The 20,026-nt window shown below is 44.2% G+C and overlaps 1 protein-coding gene across 1 annotated transcript in view; it reads right to left on the bottom strand.

Annotated features, from left to right (window-relative positions):
• Nucleotides 1-4,959: 4,959 nt before the first annotated feature.
• Nucleotides 4,960-20,026, bottom strand: part of LOC129162271 (protein phosphatase 1 regulatory subunit 37) — a 76,514-nt gene continuing 61,447 nt past the window's right edge. The window contains exons 7-12 of the mRNA XM_070546804.1: nt 12,069-12,224; nt 9,557-9,669; nt 7,731-7,872; nt 7,434-7,654; nt 5,861-5,969; nt 4,960-5,171 (exon numbers count right to left, since the gene is read on the bottom strand). Of these exons, the coding sequence (XP_070402905.1) occupies nt 4,960-5,171; nt 5,861-5,969; nt 7,434-7,654; nt 7,731-7,872; nt 9,557-9,669; nt 12,069-12,224 (953 nt within the window). The remainder of the gene's footprint in view (nt 5,172-5,860; nt 5,970-7,433; nt 7,655-7,730; nt 7,873-9,556; nt 9,670-12,068; nt 12,225-20,026) is intronic.

The raw sequence follows: 20,026 nt of genomic DNA, 5'->3' as shown, positions 1-20,026 counted from the left end.
GACAAATCCTGTCTCTCTCTTGTTTTTGATAAGGAAAAACAACCACAAAGACAGACTCCAAGTCTCTCGTGAGATATTCAGAGAATCTTTGTTTAGCTATCAGTAAACTCTCAAGGAAGCAAGGGTGAAGTTCTTTGCTGATATTGTGGAAAAAAATTCTCACGATCCACGCACTCTTTTTTCTGTTGTAGTTTTCGCTACTTGATTTATCTGATTCTAGCTCTTTGCCTACCACCGTTGAAACTTGTAATGACTTTCTTCACTTTTTTCTTGATAAGGTTACAGCTATTCGAGCTGCCATTACAAACTCACCACCTGACTCTCTACTCCCAGAGCCACCCCAGGCCACACTGGAAACTTTTGAGACTGTATTCTTATCGGACTTGGAAAAACTGGTCGCTCAGCTTAAACCATCTGGCTCTCCTTGTGATGTGATGTCCCCTAGAATTTATAAAGAACTCTTTCCAGTGATAGGCCCTTTGCTTTTGGCAATCATAAATGGCAGTCTTACGTCTGGTATGGTTCCGTCTTCGTTTAAGAAGGCTGTTATTCATCCTATGTTAAAAAAGCCAGGGCTGGATGTGACAACCTTTGCTAATTACAGGCCCATCTCAAAACTCCCTTTTCTTTCAAAACTGCTGGAGAAGGTCGTGTATTCATAATTGGTTGACTTTATGGACAGAAATGATTCATGGGAGACCTTTCAGTCAGGGTTCAGGAAAGGTCACAGCTCTGAATCTGCTCTTTTAATGGTTTTTAATGACACGTTTTTAGCCTGTGACATGGACAACGATGTTGTCCTACTATTGCTGGACTTATCTGCAGCTTTCGATACAGTCGACCACGAAGTCCTTCTGGACAGACTACAGCAATGGGTGGGGATAACTGGGCAGGCCCTCCAATGGCTTCGCTCTTATCTTCAAGACAGGACATTTAGTGTTCAGATGGGTGAGGTGACGTCACCCAGCGTGAAACTTCAATGGGGTGTGCCACAGGGCTCTGTCCTTGGTCCTCTCCTATTTGCAGTGTATTGCTTCCCCTTGGAGTCCTCCTTCGCCAGCATAATATGAAATTTCATTTTTTTGCTGATGACTGCCAGATCTATCTCCCTTTTCGATGTGGGGAGGATAGATCTGTTTCTCCTTTACTGGATTGTTTGAAGGACATAAAATGTTGGATGGCTTCTAATTTTTTGCACCTAAATGAGAGCAAAACGGAAGTCATAATACTTAGTCCTGGCAGAAGAAATAGCTCTGGTGCTGATATTGACCTTGGCCCATTGACCCCCTATGAAAAAAAAAGGTCAGTAATTTGGGGATTAAAACCGACTCATCACTTAATCTTGACACTCATGTAAATACAGTGGTGAGGTCCTGTTTTTTTAACCTGAAAAGACTATCCAGGATCAGGCCTCTGCTGTCCAGAGCTCATCTGGAGTCTGTGTTGCATGCTTTAGTCCTGTCCCGGCCGGACTACTGCAACGCTCTGTATGCTGGTCTGGCCCAGTGCACGGTTGCACGGCTCCAGTTTGTGCAGAACTCTGTGGCTAGGTTCCTGACAGGTACGAGATGTCGAGAGCACATTACCCCAGTGCTGGATACTCTGCACTGGCTCCCGGTACAATATAGAGCTAAGTTTAAAATCTTAACTCTCGTTTATAAGGCCCTCCAGGGCAGTGCCCCCTCGTGCACTTTTGCAGAGGTATGCTCCGTCTCGGTCTCTTCGCTCAGCCGACTAGGAACTTCTGGTGGTCCCCCGGTCAAAATATCGATCGAGGGGTTGTCATGCTTTTTCTGTTCTGGCTCCAACTCTGTGGAACGAATTGCCACTGAGCATTAGGCAGGCACCATCCCTTCACGTTTTTAAGTCTTGTTTAAAGACTCATTTTTAATTGATTGCGTTTTAGCGTTAGGGTTCTTTGAATTGCCCTGACATTGTGGTTTTAATTCTTCTTCTTTTTAAACCAGATGCTTGATTTTATTTTGTCCACCATTTGTTTTTGATCGATTAGTCTTATTTCCGTTATCTCTCTTTATTTGTAATAGTGTTTGCTTGATATTTTATGATTTTATGTTTTTATCTTGCTTTTATGCCCATGTACTTGGAATGTTTTTCTTATGATGATGCTGTTCAGCACCGTGGGCTTCCGATAACGTTGTGGAAGGTGCTCTACAAATAAAATTTAATTGATTGATTGATACTATAGTATGATAACATTTATAAATTTTTAGGACACACACTATAGTATGATATTATTTATCATTTTTAAGACGCATACTATAGTATATTATTTATACATTTTTAGATCCCATACTATAGTATGATATTATTTATACCTTTTTAGGACAGTTACTTATAGTATGATATTATTTATACATTTTTAGGACAGATACTTATAGTATGATATTATTTATACATTTTTAAGGACAGATACTTATAGTATGATAGTATTTATACATTTTCAGGACACATACTATAGTATGATATTACTCATACATTTTTAGGACAGATACTTATAGTATGATATTATTTATACATTTTTAAGGACAGATACTTATAGTATGATATTACTTATACATTTTCAGGACACATACTATAGTATGATATTATTTATACATTTTTAGGACAGTAACTTATAGTATGATATTATTTATACATTTTTAAGGACAGATACTTTTGGTATGATATTATTTATACATTTTTAAGGACAGATACTTATAGTATGATATTATTTATACATTTTCAGGACACATACTATAGTATAATATTATTTATACATTTTTAGGACAGATACTTATAGTATGATATTATTTATAAATTTTTAGGACAGATACTTATAGTATGATATTATGTATACATTTTTAGGACAGATATTATAGTATGACATTGTTTATATATATTTAAGACACATCCTGTGGAATGATTATTTTTATACATTTTTAGGACACATACTATAGTATGATATTATTTATACAATTTTAGGACACACACTATGGTATGATATTATGTATACATTTTTAGGACACATACTATAGTATGATAATATTTATACATTTTAAGACACATACTATAGTATAATTTTTAAATGTATTTTAGGACACATACTATAGTATGATATTATTATTTATTTTTAGGACTCATACTAGAGTATGATATCATTTATAAATTTTTAGGACACACACTATAGTATGATATTATTTACACATTTTTAAGATGCATACTTTAGTATTTTATTTATACCTTTTTAGGTCCCATACTATAGTATGATATTATTTATACATTTTTAAGACACATACTATAGTATGAATTTATTTATACATTTTCAGGACACATACTATAGTATGATATTATTTATAAATTTTTAAGGACAGATACTTATAGTATGATATTATTTATACATTTTCAGGACACATACTATAGTATGATTTTATTTATACATTTTTAGGACAGATACTTATAGTATGATATTATTTATACATTTTTAGGACAGATACTTATAGTATGATATTATTTATTCATTTTTAGGACAGATACTTATAGTATGATATTATTTATACATTTTTAGGACAGATACTTTTAGTATGATATTATTTATACATTTTCAGGACACATAATATAGTATCATATTATTTATACATTTTTAGGACAGATACTTATAGTATGATATTATTTATACATTTTTAGGACAGTTACTTATACTATGATATTATTTATACATTTTTAGGACAGATACTTATAGTATGATATTATTTATAAATTTTTAGGACAGATACTTATAGTACGATATTATTTATACATTTTCAGGACACATACTCATCGTCGTCATCTTCCTCCTCTTATCCGGGTCCGGGTCGCAGGGGCAGCATCCCAACTAGGGAGCTCCAGACCGTCCTCTCCCCGGCCACCTCCACCAGCTCCTACGGCAGGACCCCAAGGCGTTCCCGGACCAGATAAGAGATGTAACCTCTCTAATGTGTCCTGGGTCGACCCGGGGACCTCATGCCGGCAGGACCTGCCCGAAACACCTCCCCAGGGAGGCATCCAGGAGGCATCCTGACCAGATGCCCAAACCACCTAAACTGACTCCTTTCAGTTCTACTCCGAGTCCCTCCCGAATGTCTGAGCTCGTCACCCTATCTCTAAGGCTGAGCCCGGCCACCCTACGGAGGAAACTCATTTTGGCTGCTTGTATCCGCGATCTTGTTCTTTCGGTCATTACCCAAAGCTCATGACCATAGTTGAGGATTGGGACGTAGATCCACCGGTAAATCGAGAGCCTGACTTTCTGGCTCAGCTCCCTCTTCACCACGACAGATTGGCTCAGCGTCTGCATCACTGCAGACGCCAAACCAATCCCCCAGTCGATCTCCCGATCCCTCCTACCCTCACTCGTGAACAAGACCCTGAGATACTTAAACTCCTCCGACCCGGAGTTGGCAAGCCACACTTTTCCGGTCGAGAATACACTATAGCATGGGTCCTAAAAATGTACAAATAATATACTATAGTATGTGTCTTAAAAATCTATAAAATATATCATAAAACAGTATAAGTCTTAAAAATCTATAAATATTTTCATACTATAGTATGTGTCCTAAAAAAGTATAAATAATATCATACTATAGTATGGGACCTAAAAATGTATAAATAATATACCATGGTATTTGTCTTAAAAATGTATAAATAATATCTGTAGTGTCAGTCAATACAGAGTGTTTAAGTAAACTCCCTGATGATGTAAACAGCCACTTCTGATTATAATATTTAGATCTAATTACAGTGTATAAAAATACAAACTGCAGATCACTACATTTTGGCGAGCCAGCCAGGAGTAACTCCGTGATGAAACATGAAAGACAACCATGCACTCCCACATACAATCAAATTTGTGTAACCTGAGATAGAAATCTGTGGAACCACCGAGTCTGATAACCGGGATCCAAGTGACATAGAAAGACCTCACCAACGTGGACCGTAGCACCACGGGGAACCGTTAATAACCTGCTGACTTGTGTTCTTCCTGAGGAGTGTGCGAGACTGTTCTTCAGCGTGGGGTTCGTACCTCACCACAGTTGGCTGTTCCAGTGGGATTGCATCCCGTCGGTTGTCAAGATTCTTCATAACTTGGGTTTGTTCAACGACCAAGTGGTCTCTTGCAGGACCACATTGACCTTGAAAAGGGGGTGTGTAGCGTTATTACGATCCTATTGTCTGCCCTTAACAGCTGCCCCTTCACACAGTAACAACGTGTAGGAATCGCCAAGGTCGGATGCTGGTTTCAGTATGTTTACATTCCAGGAGAAGAGACAGAAGAAGAGAAGAAGAACGCTTTCCATTAATCAGTCAAAGTACTTTATTTGTGATAAAGCTAATCAAAGCATATGTTGATCAATAATAATCAGGTGAATGATCTGTGAAATAAAGATGTCATGAGTTATGTGTTTAATGAATAAACAGGACTGCACCAGACAGACTGATCTACATTAACATGGAAACGCATGACACATTGTTCTCAACCAATCAGAACTTTCGTCTGTCGTAGGGCAGAATCTGGGTTGTTTAATGAAGTTGTCCAATCCGGTTTGCTAAGATTTGTAAACAACTAGGGGATATAAAACAAGGCAATGCCATTTTATACTCAGTTCCATTTTAACCTCAGCTCTGTTCGATCTGAGTTCCAAAGGAGTTACATCATACTCTCAACATAGTTTTCAACCAGCTCTCGATCCATCACCGCAAAAGAGAGGTGCAGCCTGGCCAGATGCACTTTCTATTTTAAGCTGAGAACTGTCAAGCTGGAGATTTCCGTCGTTTGAACAACAAGACGACGTCCCTTCAAAATAAGAGTAAACTCGCTGACGCCTGCCGCTGCTACAGGAGTCGACCCGCAGACGGGCTTTGTAGTGCTGTGACCGCTGTTTCACCAGCTCCAGTACACCTGAAGGTCCGAGGGCCTGGCAATTCCTGATCTACACGGGAGGCTTCACATGGTACGTAGTTACGGCAAAATTGCTGCTCATGTCATCAGCTTCTGAAGCCTCGTGGTAGCCTAGTCATAACAACCAGATTTGCTACGTCAGAATCTGTAAGAATTTGTAAGAATTTATAATTATAGAAATTAAAGATTCTTAAACGATCCCAACTCTCTCTTTTCTTGTATCTCAGTCAATACAGAGTGTTTGAGTAAACTCCCTGATGATAAAAACAATCACTTCTGATTATAATATTTAGATCTAATTACAGTGTATAAAAATACCAACTACAGATCACTACATATCATACTATACTACGTGTCCTAAAAATGTATAAATTATTTCCAGTGGCGGGCGGTGCATTCCACCCCTGGGCCTTCAGTGATTTCCTATTCAGTCCAATCTAAATTAACACACCTTAAAATACCATCAATAGGACATCACAGCTGGAGAAACCTCTCACACACACACACACACACACACACAAACACACACACACACACACACACACACACACACACACACACACACACACACACACACCAGTGGCTGGGCAAGACATAATTTCCGGAGCCTTTAAAATCAAACTCGCATTCCCAATTGAGAGTAGGAAACTAAGACCACGGATACTGTCAAATCTCAAAAATGAAAGACGGGTTTTAGGGATGAGACAATAAAATAAATAAGTAAAGCAAACACATTATTTGTATTTGTTTTGGAGAAAATAGCACCGTAAAACAATTGAACATGTTGGCGCAGCTGCACACACCACGTTATACACAATATACACCCCTCCCTTCTGAGGAGATTGAAGTTTCTTGTCCAAGGACACATTGGCAAATAGATCCTAGTTTGAACCGACAACCCACCGGTTACCCCTGACCACGGAGCCGCTGTTGCCCTTTGAATTGTTCTGATTGGGCTCATGGTTCTGATGTTTGTCCTTTGACTCAAAGGCTTCTGGGAATATCTAGGAACTAGAACCAGAGCCTAGTGGACACGATGGGCTTACACCTACGTAATGGAGGATGATGCTGACCATCTTCCACTCAGTCTGAAGGTCCAGAGGTGGAATTTAGGTCTGATCGTATTGGAACTGGTTTAAACTGGTACCAGTTAGATGTTTGTTAAGCTTTAGCGTTACATCAAATATGTTCTAATCCACCCACTAGATCATCTGAGACCTTCAAGACCAAATCCAGACTGACCCACTGACTAGTCAATGACTTGATGCAATTTGCTGGATTCCTTATATAGGAAACATTATTTCTGATTGACTTATTGAACTGACCTGAATTGGAATGTTTATTATGTGAAGTGCCTTGAGACGACTCTTGTCGTGATTTGGCGCTATATAAATAAACTTGAATTGAATTGAACCCAGTTTTTAAGACTGACTTCTTTCCAGCAGATCCTCTGAGCCACACACACACACACACACACACACACACACACACACACACACACACACACACACACACACACACACACACACAAACCTCCAGCACCTCCTACCTGCTCCTGAGGAGGAATTGGCTCCACGTCTAGGTGAACCAGGGAGTTGTTGATCCTCAGGGCCAGACTGAGGGCCATCAGGCCACCCAACTTCACCTGGTTCTGACGGAGGTCCAATCTCTGGATGTGATGACTCTCTGCGAGGACCTCAGCCAATGCCACAACACCTTCATGGGAACAGGGTGGAGGCAATGGTAGCAGAGTTAGACCTGGATGATATTCATCAGCAGTGTGTGGTCACACCTTCACAGGTGATGTTGGTCTGTACAAGGCCGAGCTGCAGCACTGAGCTGTTCGCCATCAGAGGCTCCCTGATCACCTGGATCCCCTTGTCTCCCAGGAGGTTTTCCCCTAGATCCAAGAGCTGCAGCACCTTGAGACGTGGCTGCAGAAACAGGTCTGGTTAGTGAGAGTCCCGGTGAGAAGCTCCTCTGAGCAGAGGCGACTGTTCAGCTACCCGCCAAAAGAAAGATCCACATTCACAGCTGGAGCATGATGCTGGGGCTATGAGGGGCCTGTGTGATCTGCAGGAACCCCATCACCCTCTCAGGGATAGAAGGCTGACGGACCCGAAGAGCCCCCCTCCAGACTGCAGCTACGATGCCTGCATGGTGAGGAGCAGGGAGAGCCTCCTGGATGAGAATGCGTCAGACACTGGTGGGTGGGGCTGACTTAACAGCACACAGACAGATTCCCTCTAAACAGGGACAGAACCCGGCCGGGGTAACCATCATGATCCACATGACCAGATCCAGGTCTAATTATGGTTATTATGGTCTGGAAGTGGCAGGTTGCATCTGTTATTCCATCAACTGCTCCTCTGTTGGGAACACTGCATTCTGGGAAGGCCTTTACTTTCTACCCTCCTGACTACCACCGTCACCGCTCATATGACAGGAAGGTGCAGTTTATCCTGCCAATCAGACGCAAAGAAGGTTATTCTAGGAGTGTGCTGTGTGTGTGTGTGTGTGTGTGTGTGTGTGTGTGTGTGTGTGTGTGTGTGTGTGTGTGTGTGTGTGTGTGTGTGTGTGTGTGTGTGTGTGTGTGTGTGTGTGTGTGTGTGTGTGAGGGGGAGGGGGGGGGTGTTGGTTGTGTGATGAGTTGGCATCGGGTTTCTATGAATGCTTTATTACAGAGTTTGCATGGGATTTAATTTATGACTACTCTAGTCCCGCTGATATCTTGTCTTTCGGGTGTACTGGTCTCTTTCTGACTACCATGAACGGTTTTGTTGGTGTGCTCATGTTGTGTTTTCTCATCGCTGTTTTTATTCTTTTTCTTCTACCTTCAATGTAAGGAAGGATTTTGGTTCGGGTTTCTGTCTTTTTATTGGTTATTTGGTTTGGTTCATCTTTTCTCTTTGTTGTTGCTTTTCATCCACCCATCCACTCGCTTCTGCTTATCTGGAGTCGGGTCACGGGTGCAGCAGCCTAAGGCGAGAGGCCAAGACTTCCCTCTCCGAGGCCACTTGGGCCAACTCCTCCGGATGCATCCCAAAGCGTTCCCTGGCCAGGCGAGAGACATGGCCCCTCCGACGTGTCCTGGGGTTTCCTTTAGGCCTCCTCCTGGTTGGACGTGCCCAGAAAACCTCACCAGGGAGGCGTCCAAGAGGCATCCTCACCAGATGCCAAAGACACCTCAACTGGCTCCTCTTGACGTGGAGGAGCAGCAGGTTTACTCTGAGCCCCTCCCAGATGATTGAGCTTCCCACCCTATCTGTAAGCGAGAGCCCCGCCACCCTGTGGAGAAAACTCATTTTGGCTGCTTGTATCCGCGATCTCGTTCTTTTGGTCCCTACCCAAAGCTCATGACCATAGGTGAGAGTAGGAACGTAGATCGACTGGTAAATCAAGAGCTTTGCCTTCTGGCTCAGCTCTCTCTTCACCACGACAGACCGGTACAAAGTATCTATCTATCTGTCTGTCTGTCTGTCTGTCTGTCTGTCTGTAGATACGCCAAAAGGCCCGTTGTCCACTCGTTTAACACCCTGCTACAGCAGTTTCTACTCTGACTTCTGTTCTCCTGTGGTTCCTCTGATAAGTCTGTTCTGTGGTTGTGGTGTTCCTTACCAGGGTCTTGGCCAGGTGGTCCATCCCTCGCTCTGTGATCTGGTTGTTACGCAGTAGTAGGACCTTCAGACCTGAGGCCTGGTTTGACAGACCGTCACACAGCTCCTCCAGTCCTGAAAACCAAAAGTCTGTTAGAGTCATCCAGCTGGAGCTCAGATGTCCATCCATCCATCCATCCATCCATCCATCCATCCACCCATCCATCTATCCATCCATCCATCCATCCATCTTCATCCACTTATCTGGAGTCGGGTCGCAGTGGCAGTAGCCTAAGGCGAGAGGCCAAGACTTCCCTCTCCCCAGCCACTTGTGCCAGTTCCTCCGGGGGAATCCCAAGGCGTTCCCTGGCCAGGTGAGAGACGTAGTCCCTCCACCGTGTCCTGGGTCTACCTTTAGATCTCCTTCCGGTTGGACGTGCCCGGAAAACCTCACCAGGGAGCCGTCCAGGAGGCATCCTGACCAGATGCCCGAGCCACCTCAACTGGCTCCTCTCGATATGGAGGAGCAGCAGGTCTACTCCGAGCCCCTCCCGGATGATCGAGCTTCTCACCCTATCTCTAAGGGAGAGCCCAGCCACCCTACGGAGAAAACTCATTTTGGCCGCTTGTATCCGTGATCTCGTTCTTTTGGTCACTACCCAAAGCTCATGACCATAGGTGAGGGTAGGAACGTAGATCGACCAGTAAATCGAGAGTTTCTCCTTCTCACTCAGCTCTCTCTTCACCACGACAGACCGGTACAACGCCCACATCACTGCAGATGCAGCACCAATCCGCCTATCGATCTCACGCTCCAGCTTTCCCTCACTCATGAACAAGACCCCAAGATACTTAAACTCCTCCACTTGGGGCAGGACCTCATCCCTGACCCGGAGAAGGCATTCTACCCTTTTCCGAATCAAGACCATGGTCTCAGATTTAGAGGAGCTGATTCTCATCCCAGCAGCTTCACACTCGGCTGCGAACCGCTCCGGTGAAAGCTGAAGATCACGTTCTGATGAAGCCTACAGGACCACATCATCTGCAAAATGCAGAGACCTGATCCTCAGGCCACCAAAACGGATGCCCTCCACACCTTGGCTGCGCCTAGAAATCCTGTCCATAAAGGTTATGAACAGATTCGGTGACAAAAGGCAGCCTTGGCGGAGTCCAACTCTCACTGGGAACGAGCCAGACTTACTGCCGGCAATGCAGACCAAGCTCTGTCACCGGTCATACATGGACCTAACAGCCCGTATCAGGGCCTGGCACCCCATACTCCTGGAGTACCCCCCACAGGCCTCCCCGGGGGACACGGTCAAACACCTCCAAATTCACAAAACACATGTAGACTGGTTGGGCAAATTCCCACGCACCCTCCAGGATCCCCCTAAGGGTATAGAGCTGGTCCAGTGTTCCACGGTCAGGACGAAAACCACATTGCTCATCCTGAATCTGAGGTTCAACAATCCGATGGACCCTCCTCTCCAGAACCCCTGAATAGACCTTACCAGGAAGGCTCAGAAGTGTGATCCCCCTGTAGTTGGAACACATCCTGCGGTCCCCCTTTTTAAATAAGGGGACCACCACCCCGATCTGCCAGTCCAGTGGGACTGCCCCCGATGTCCATGCGATATTGCAGAGCCGCGTCAGCCAACACAGCCCCACAACATCCAGAGCCTTAAGGAACTCCGGGCAGATCTCATCCACCCCTGGAGCCTTGCCACAGAGGAGCTTTTTAACCACCTCAGTGACCTCAGCACCAGAGATTTGAGAGCCCAACCCAAAGTCCCCAGACTCTGCTTCCTCACTGGAAGACGTGTCGGTGGGATTGAGGAGATCTTCGAAGTATTCTGCCCACCGATCCACAACGTCCTGAGTAGAGGTCAGCAGCACACTGCCCCCACTATAAATAGTGTTGGTAGCGCACTGCTCACCCCCGAGGCGCCGGATGGCGGACCAGAATCTCCTCAAAGCCGTACGGAAGTCTTGCTCCATGGTCTCACCGAACTCCTCCCATGGCCGTGTTTTTGCCTTGGTGACCACCCGAGCCGCGTTCTGCTTGGACTGCCGGTACCTATCAGCTGCCTCTGGAGTCCCACAGGCCAAAAAGACCTGATAAGACTCTTTCTTCAGCTTGACAGCATCCCTAACTGCCAGTGTCCCCCAGCGGGTTTGGGGGTTGCCACCACGACAGGCACAGACGATCCTGCGACCTCACCTCCGGTCAGCCGCCTCAACAATGGAGGCACGGAACAGGGTCCATTCAGACTCAATGTCCCCCGCCTCCCCTGGAACATTTTGGAAGTTCTGTCGGAGGTGGGAATTGAAGCTCCTTCTGACAGGAGACTCTGCCAGACGTTCCCAGCAGACCCTCACGATACGTTTGGGCCTGCCTGGTCTGACCGGCATCGTCCCCCACCACCTGAGCCAACTCACCACCAGGTAGTGGTCAGTTGACAGCTCCACCCCTCTCAGATGTTTCTACATTAAACCTGCTGAGTTCCTTGTTGGTCCAGAGACCAACATCTCACCAGCATCTGCTAAAGCGTTGCTGCTCAACTGCAGAGTCTGCAATGTGGCGTTGAACCGCAGCAGGTCCCTCAGCTGAAGAGCATCCTGGAAGCTGTTCAGATGATTGTTGCTTAAATGAAGCTCCTGTAAGGTTCTGTTTGTCTTCAGGGCGCCAACTGCAAACAGCAGACAAGAACCCAGGGGGTGCCATGGGGTGTAAGGGTGAATAAGATATGCCTGGTTATGAGGTGCTGCATCATTTAGAAAGAACATCAGGACAGAAAAATATCTCCAGACTGAGAAGGTTGGTGTCCAAACATGAACCTGAAATGGTTCTCCATGCCTTTATCTCCTCCCGTCTAGATTACTGTAACACACTCTTCACATGTTCTAACAAAAAGCCCTTGACCCCCTTCAGTTGGTCCAGAACTCTGCAAACTGGCTCCTAACTGGAGCAAACAGAAGAGCACACATCACTCCTGTTCTGGTGTCTCTGCACTGGTTACCCGTTAACTTTAGAGTTCATTTAGAGTCCTGACTAGAACTTTCAGGGCTCTACATGGCCAAGCTCCTCCCTGTATTACTGACCTGTTAAAGCCTTCTGCTCCAACCCGAGCCCTCAGGTCCACCCACCAGTACCTTCGAACCTACGAACAGATCTGTGCGTATTTAGATCGTAGGAACAATTTAATACACATGGGGTATGTCGGAATCTAGAGGTAGGATGCCTGTAAGCATTTTGAGGTTGATGACGTCACAGCGCAGCGGCGAGTACTGTCCGAATTCCAAGAATACTCATTCTCACGTCCTCAAATGCGTCCTCACTCCACCCACATTTCGAGGATGGGTCTGGTGTTTCCTCACAGAACAAGGCTATCCCAGCATCCTTTGCGCACCGGCTGCGGATTTTCAACAGGAAGAGAAAATTGGGGGAGCTACGACGTTTTAAACGTAAGTTTGTTTAAAAACTAGCCGTAGAAAACTAAAAAGCTTAAAGCGGTTCTGCTTTTAGACATTTTTTGTTTGTATATTTGTTTTTTAAATTACATTTTAGGCAGAAATCAGCCAGAACGAGTTTGTATCGTGAGTCCTGTAGTTATTCCCATGTGTGTGTGTGTGTGTGTGTGTGTGTGTGTGTGTGTGTGTGTGTGTGTGTGTGTGTGTGTGTGTGTGTGTGTGTGTGTGTGTGTGTGTGTGTGTGTGTGTTGAATCAAACTTACCGTTTGTTTCAGGGACAACAGAACAAAGCAGCGTTGTTATGAAGCTCAGAGGAGAAGAGTGAAGCTGTTTACACATGACCACACAAGTTCTGCTGTGAAAAGCAGTTTTACATTCAGGGATTTACACAGCTGACACGTTTTAAACAACAATTTAAAACAGTTTGTGTGAAGAATATAACGTTTCTCTTCTCATGTGGACACATGTAAAAATGTGTTTCTGTGGTCTGATTTTCTCTGTAGGACTGCAGGTGTCCTGGGTCAGGAGAGGCTTTACCTGGTGGTCCTCCTGGGAGAGAGGCCTTCTACTGTCATCATGTTGATGTTATTTAGCTGTTTGATATTTGAACACATTTATTAAAACAAATACTAACTGATAACTCTTTCTGGTCATTGATTTCATCACCAGTTTTATTATTACAGATGTTTTTGAACATGTTACATGAACAGAAAATGAAAAGATGGTAAGGAGACAAGATTATTTATAATAGGTTACACTTATTTACAGATCAGAACCAGTATGGACCAGTTATGTACGGTTAAAGCAGGATTAACCTGAGTGACTCTTCCTGGATCCTTTATTTAAACTGAGTGAGCAGGAAGTCTTTAACAGTGCAGCTGGATCTGCTGCAGGAGGATCCAGACGTGGATGGAGGGCTGGAGCAGACCTGTGGCTGGACGTTTCTGGCCAGAGGAACATCATACAGGACGGTCTGCAGAGAGAGCTTTGGGATGCTTCCTCTCACTGTCCACTCCATCGTCCATCTACAGGGCCTGCTGGGCTGGCTCAGATGACGGCTGTTGCATCTCTAAGATGTATTCAGAAATATGAGGAGATGGTTTATGGATCCACTGGTATAACAGTTGTGGCTCTTCAGCAAATAAAACTACAGTGTTGTTTTCAATAGAGGATCCTACGTAAATGACTTGCCTGTTAACAGTAGTGGTAGTCTGCTGGTACCTCCTCCAGGACAGAGCACCACTGACCTCCTCCACAGACATCTTCCTCAGGCTCATCCTCCAGACCCACAACTTCACCAGCACAGAGGCAGATATAGTTAAATAAAAACTACAGAGAATTACATTTTTAAGACAGATCTAATCATTATTAGGCTTAAGTTGAATAAATAAATGCACATTGGAAACACTTCAATGCTATTTTATTTAAAGCCTGTTTTTAAAGCATTTTACCCCCATTTGATGCAAAATAAGAAGTTCTTAGGTCCAGTTAACATTAGAAAACATCCGACTGCATTCAACATTTATAATGCATTTGGTTTCTACAGGTCCTTCTCAAGAAATCAGCATATTGTGATAAAGTTCATTATTGTCCCAATGAATTATAGACCAATATCTAACCTTCCATTTTTATCCAAAGTCCTGGAGAAAATAGTGGCCATCCAAGTATTTCAGCATTTAAACACTAATGCTCTGTTTGAGGAATTTAAGTCTGGTTTTAGAGAGTATCACAGCACTGAAACTGCATTAGTGAGAGTTACAAATGATATTCTCATGGCCTCAGATAAGAATCTTGTGTCTGTTCTAGTCTTGTTAGATCTCAGTGCTGCCTTTGACACAGTTGATCACAATGTTCTTTTAGAAAGACTTGAACATGTTGTAGGGATCAAAGGAACAGCGTTAGGCTGGCTTAAATCCTACCTGTCTGACAGATTTCATTTTGTAAATGTACATGACAAATCGTCTTCATACTCCAGGGTTACTTGCGGAGTACCACAGGGTTCAGTGCTTGGACCAATTCTTTTTACTATATATATGCTCCCAATTGGTAAAATCATTAGACAGCATGGGATAAACTTCCACTGTTATGCTGACGATACTCAGCTATATTTATCCATTAACCCTGATGAACCTTATCGGTTGGGTAGATTACAGGCTTGTCTTGAGGACATAAAAAATTGGATGACTCTAAACTTTTTGCTTTTAAATCAAGACAAGACGGAAGTTCTCATCTTTGGACCAGAAATCCAGAAAAGGAAATTGCTTAGCCAATCGCCTGACCTTAATGGTATTACATTAATCTCCGAGAACAAAGTAAGGAACTTGGTGTTATCTTTGACCAGGACATGTCATTCAAATCCCAGGTTAATCAGGTTTGTAGGATTTCCTTTTTCCACCTTCGGAATATTGCTAAGATTAGAAGCATCCTTTCCAGGAGTGATGCTGAAAAACTAGTTCATGCATTTATTACATCAAGACTGGATTACTGTAATCCATTACTCTCAGGAAGTCCACAGAATGTAGTTAAAAGTCTTCAGCTTGTCCAAAATACTGCAGCTAGAGTTCTGATGAGAATTAAAAAGAGAGATCATATCTCTCCTGTCTTAGCTTCCCTACATTGGCTACCTGTTAAATTCAGAATAGATTTTAAGATCCTTCTTCTCACATATAAAGCTCTTAATAATCAAGCTCCATCATACATCAGTGATCTGATTGTTCCATACGTTCCTAACCGAGCACTTCGCTCTCAGACTGCAGGTCTACTGGTGGTTCCCAGAATATCTAAAATTAGGATGGGAGGCAGATCTTTTAGTTATCGGGCTCCTCTCCTGTGGAACCAGCTCCCAGCTTTAGTCCGTGAGGCAGACACCTTGTCTACTTTTAAGAATAGGCTTAAAACATTTTTATTTGATAGGGCCTATGGTTAAAATCTGATGTTAGCCTAAATCTGGACAAGTAGGGGAGTACAGGGAGGTGGAGTGTACAGTCGGTAAAGACGGCTCTCCCTTGCCCTGCCTCCAACATGCCTACATCTAAAAAGGCTTGGTAATCCAGAGTTATCTCTGTAGTTTTGCTGCTATAGGCTTAGACTGCTGGAGGATACACTGACCACTTCTCACACTCTACTGCTTTCTTCTACAGTCTGCTCTTTAACTGTACTATTTTGTGCTATTTCAGCTGTTAACTTTATTTTCTCTCTAAGTGTTTTTCTCCCCAGAAGAAGCTACAATGATGTTCTGCTGAGCTGTGGTGGCCTCATGGAGGGGGCCATCGACTAGCACACTGCTGCTAACCACTTAAACATTCTCCCTCTCCTGATAATAACTTTTTGGTTTCCTTGACTTTTGATGTGCTACTACTAGTTTACCCGTTTAATTATAGATCCACTAGGATAAATACAATAAAGTTTATCTTTCACCAAATAGAATATTTACTAAGACATCACAATATAACCATAGACACATTACTTGTCTGTGTGTGTGTGTGTGTGTGTGTGTGTGTGTGTGTGTGTGTGTGTGTGTGTGTGTGTGTGTGTGTGTGTGTGTGTGTGTGTGTGTGTGTGTGTGTGTGTGTGTGTGTGTGTGTGTGTGTGTGTGTGTGTGTATGTCTGTGTCTGCCTGCCTGCTCTGTCTTCTCCATCCCCAGTGAGTCGTGGAGGATGGCTGCTTATACTGAGCCAGGATTCTCTGGAGGTTTCTTCCTGTTAAAAGGGAGTTTTCCTCTCCACTGTCGCTTTATGCTTGCTTGCTATGAGGATTTCTGTATAGTCACTGACACTAGTCAGTGACTTGATGCAATTTGCTGGGTTCCTTATATAGGAAACATCATTTCTGATTGGCTTAATGAACTGACCTGAATTGGAATGTTAATTATGTGAAGTGCCTCGAGACGACTCTTGTCGTGATTTGGCGCTTTATAAATAAACTTGAGTTGAATTGAATTGTCTGTAATGTACTGATAAACGTTAGACTTTCATATATATTAGATTCATTACACACAACTGAAGTAGTCCAAGCCTTTTATTGTTTCTAATATTGATGATTTTGGCGTACAGCTCATGAAAACCCAAAACTCCTATCTCAATAACTTAGCATATTTCATCCGACCAATAAAAGAAAAGTGTTTTTAATACAAAAAAAGTCAACCTTCAAATAATTATGTTCAGTTATGCACTCAATACTTGGTCGGGAATCCTTTTGCTGAAATGACTGCTTCAATGTGGTGTGGCATGGAGGCAATCACCCTGTGGCACTGCTGAGGTGTTATGGAGGCCCAGGAGGCTTCGATAGCGGCCTTAAGCTCATCCAGAGTGTTGGGTCTGGCGTCTCTCAACTATCTCTTTACAACATCCCACAGATTCTCTAAGGGGTTCAGGTCAGGAGAGTTGGCAGGCCAGTTGAGCACAGTAATACCAAGTGATATTGTCACTGTGAGCAGGCGCCAGGTCGTGCTGAAAAATGAAATCTTCATCTCCATAAAGCTTTTCAGCAGATGGAAGCATGAAGTGCTCCAAAATCTCCTGATAGCTAGCTGCATTGACCCTGCCCTTGACAAAACACAGTGGACCAACACCAGCAGCTGACATGGCGCCCCAGACCATCACTGACTGTGGGTACTTGACACTGGACTTCAGGCATTTTGGCATTTCCCTCTGCCCAGTCTTCCTCCAGACTCTGGCACCTTGATTTCCGAATGACGTGCAAAATTTGCTTTCATCCGAAAAAGTACTTTGGACCGCTGAGCAACAGTCTAGTGCTGCTTCTCTGTAGCCCAGGTCAGGCGCTTCTGCCGCTGTTTCTGGTTCAAAAGAGTCTTGAATCTGCACCGAAGGGCCTTGAGTGTCTGTTAGTGCTTGTTTTTGTCTTCTTAAACTTTTGCTTTGCACTATCTTCCATTGGGAAAGAGAAGGAAACTCATCTGTGGGTAATCCTGTTGTCTAGTAGCTCCGGTTTGGGCCAGCTGAAAACAATAAGTGCAATAAGCGGCTGTGAACGAGCTGCTTCTCCCCTCCCTGAAAACACTTGTCAGGTGATCTGGGTCTCAACCATTGCAATCAGCTGGTGCATGAACACCTGTTTCCAACTAGTAGCACAGCATAAGTTTGGTGGCATAACCGAAGCGTCAGCCCTTGTGTCTCAGCCCCTCCGGGGTAAAGACATACGTGTCCACCTGCGCGTGTCCACAGAGGAGGTCCACAGAGCAAACAAACTTGACCCCGGCGCTGCTCCATCGACACCTTGCAAAATGTACCATTATCCTATACCCGTGATCACTGGCTTCAGAGGAAGGTCACACACAGCAAACCGCTTTCGCAACCTTCAAAACTTTCATTCGCTAAAACCAACTCCCCCCGAAGACATCCACCTGTCTTTGGGACTGTGGAACTGCCAATCGGCTGTAAACAAAGCAGACTTCATTACCGCATATGCAAACCACCTGTCACTCGATGCACTGGCTCTCACTGAGACCTGGATCAAACCATGTGATAATGCTACCCCATCTGCTCTCTCAATTAAGCACACTTTCTCCCACACTTCACGTGCATCTGGCCGAGGTGGTGGAACGGGCATGTTAATTTCCAATAAATGGATATACAGTCAGTTGCTACCCATCACTAAATACAACTCCTTTGAATACCATGCCATCCAGGTAACTGTACCGAAGAAAATATTTTTGGTTGTCATATATCGTCAACCAGGTCAACCCTGCTCTCCTCCATTCCTGAGCACGACTGTCCCACATTGGTCCTTAGAGACATGAATATTCACCTGGACAATCCCAGCTCATCAGGCTTCCAATCACTAATGTCATCATTTGATTTAAAACTAGTACAAAGTCCTCCAACTCACAAAGCTGGAAAAGCACTTGACCTCATTTTCACCAGAAACTGTGCCATAGACACAATCTCTGTCACACCGCTGCATCTTTCCGATCATTACCTCATCCATTTCAGCACAACTCTACAAGGGAGGTCCACTGCTTCCTCCCCAATGGTCTCATTCCGCCGCAACCTCCGCAATCTGGCACCCAACCACATCTCCTCTCTTGTTGCCTCCACTCTTCCAACTCCCACCACATTCTCTGCTTATGAAGTGAATGAAGCCACCGAGTCACTCTGCTCCACACTCTGCTCTTGTCTTAATAACTTGTGCCCTTTAGCCACTAGACCTGCTAGAGCCTCTCAGTCACACCCTTGGCTAAATGATACCCTCCGGTCTCTACGCACCAATCTTAGAGCTGCGGAATGGAAATGGCGCAAAACAACAGATCCTGGTGATCAATTGAAATTTCATGAATTACTGTCCTCATTCTCTGCCAGCATCACTGATGCAAAGAAAGCTTTCTACACTGACAAAATTCTCAGCTCTACTGACTCTCAGGAACTATTTCCAACATTCAAATCTCTGCTCACCCCTCCATCTCCACCTCCTACCAACAATCTATCAGCTGACATCTTTGCCTCATTCTTCACTGACAAAGTGGCAGCTATAAGTAAACAGTTTACTCAACAGGCCACTCCTGAACATTCACTACCACAAACTCCTTCAAGCCCAACCATCTCAGGCCCTACTGCTTCATTTTCCTCTTTTTCCACTCTCACTGAGAACTGTGTGTCCAAGCTTCTCACGTGCAGCCGCCCTACTACATGCCCACTGGACCCCATTCCGACTAAGCTGCTCCAAGCTATTGCTCCTACAGTAGCCGCAGCAGTCACACATGTGATCAACGCTTCACTGACATCCGGTACATTTCCCACCTCTCTCAAGCATGCTCAGATTAAACCGCTGCTAAAAAACCATCTCTTCCTCCAAATCATGTGGAGAACTACCGACCTATCTCTCTCCTCGCTTTTCTGTCCAAAATTATTGAAAGGGTGGCTTTCAAGCAGATCACAGAATACCTCTCACAAAACTGTCTGCTTGACCCTTACCAATCTGGGTTCAAGAAGGGCCACTCCACTGAAACTGCTCTGTTAGCAGTGACTGAATCCTTAAGAGAAGCTAGAGTGACAGGCAAATCCT

The sequence above is a fragment of the Nothobranchius furzeri genome, chromosome 18 (genome assembly GCF_043380555.1).
Source record: "Nothobranchius furzeri strain GRZ-AD chromosome 18, NfurGRZ-RIMD1, whole genome shotgun sequence".
Classification (NCBI taxonomy): domain Eukaryota; kingdom Metazoa; phylum Chordata; class Actinopteri; order Cyprinodontiformes; family Nothobranchiidae; genus Nothobranchius; species Nothobranchius furzeri.
Note: the sequence above shows the minus strand (reverse complement) of the source record. Positions and strands in the feature narration are given on the sequence as shown.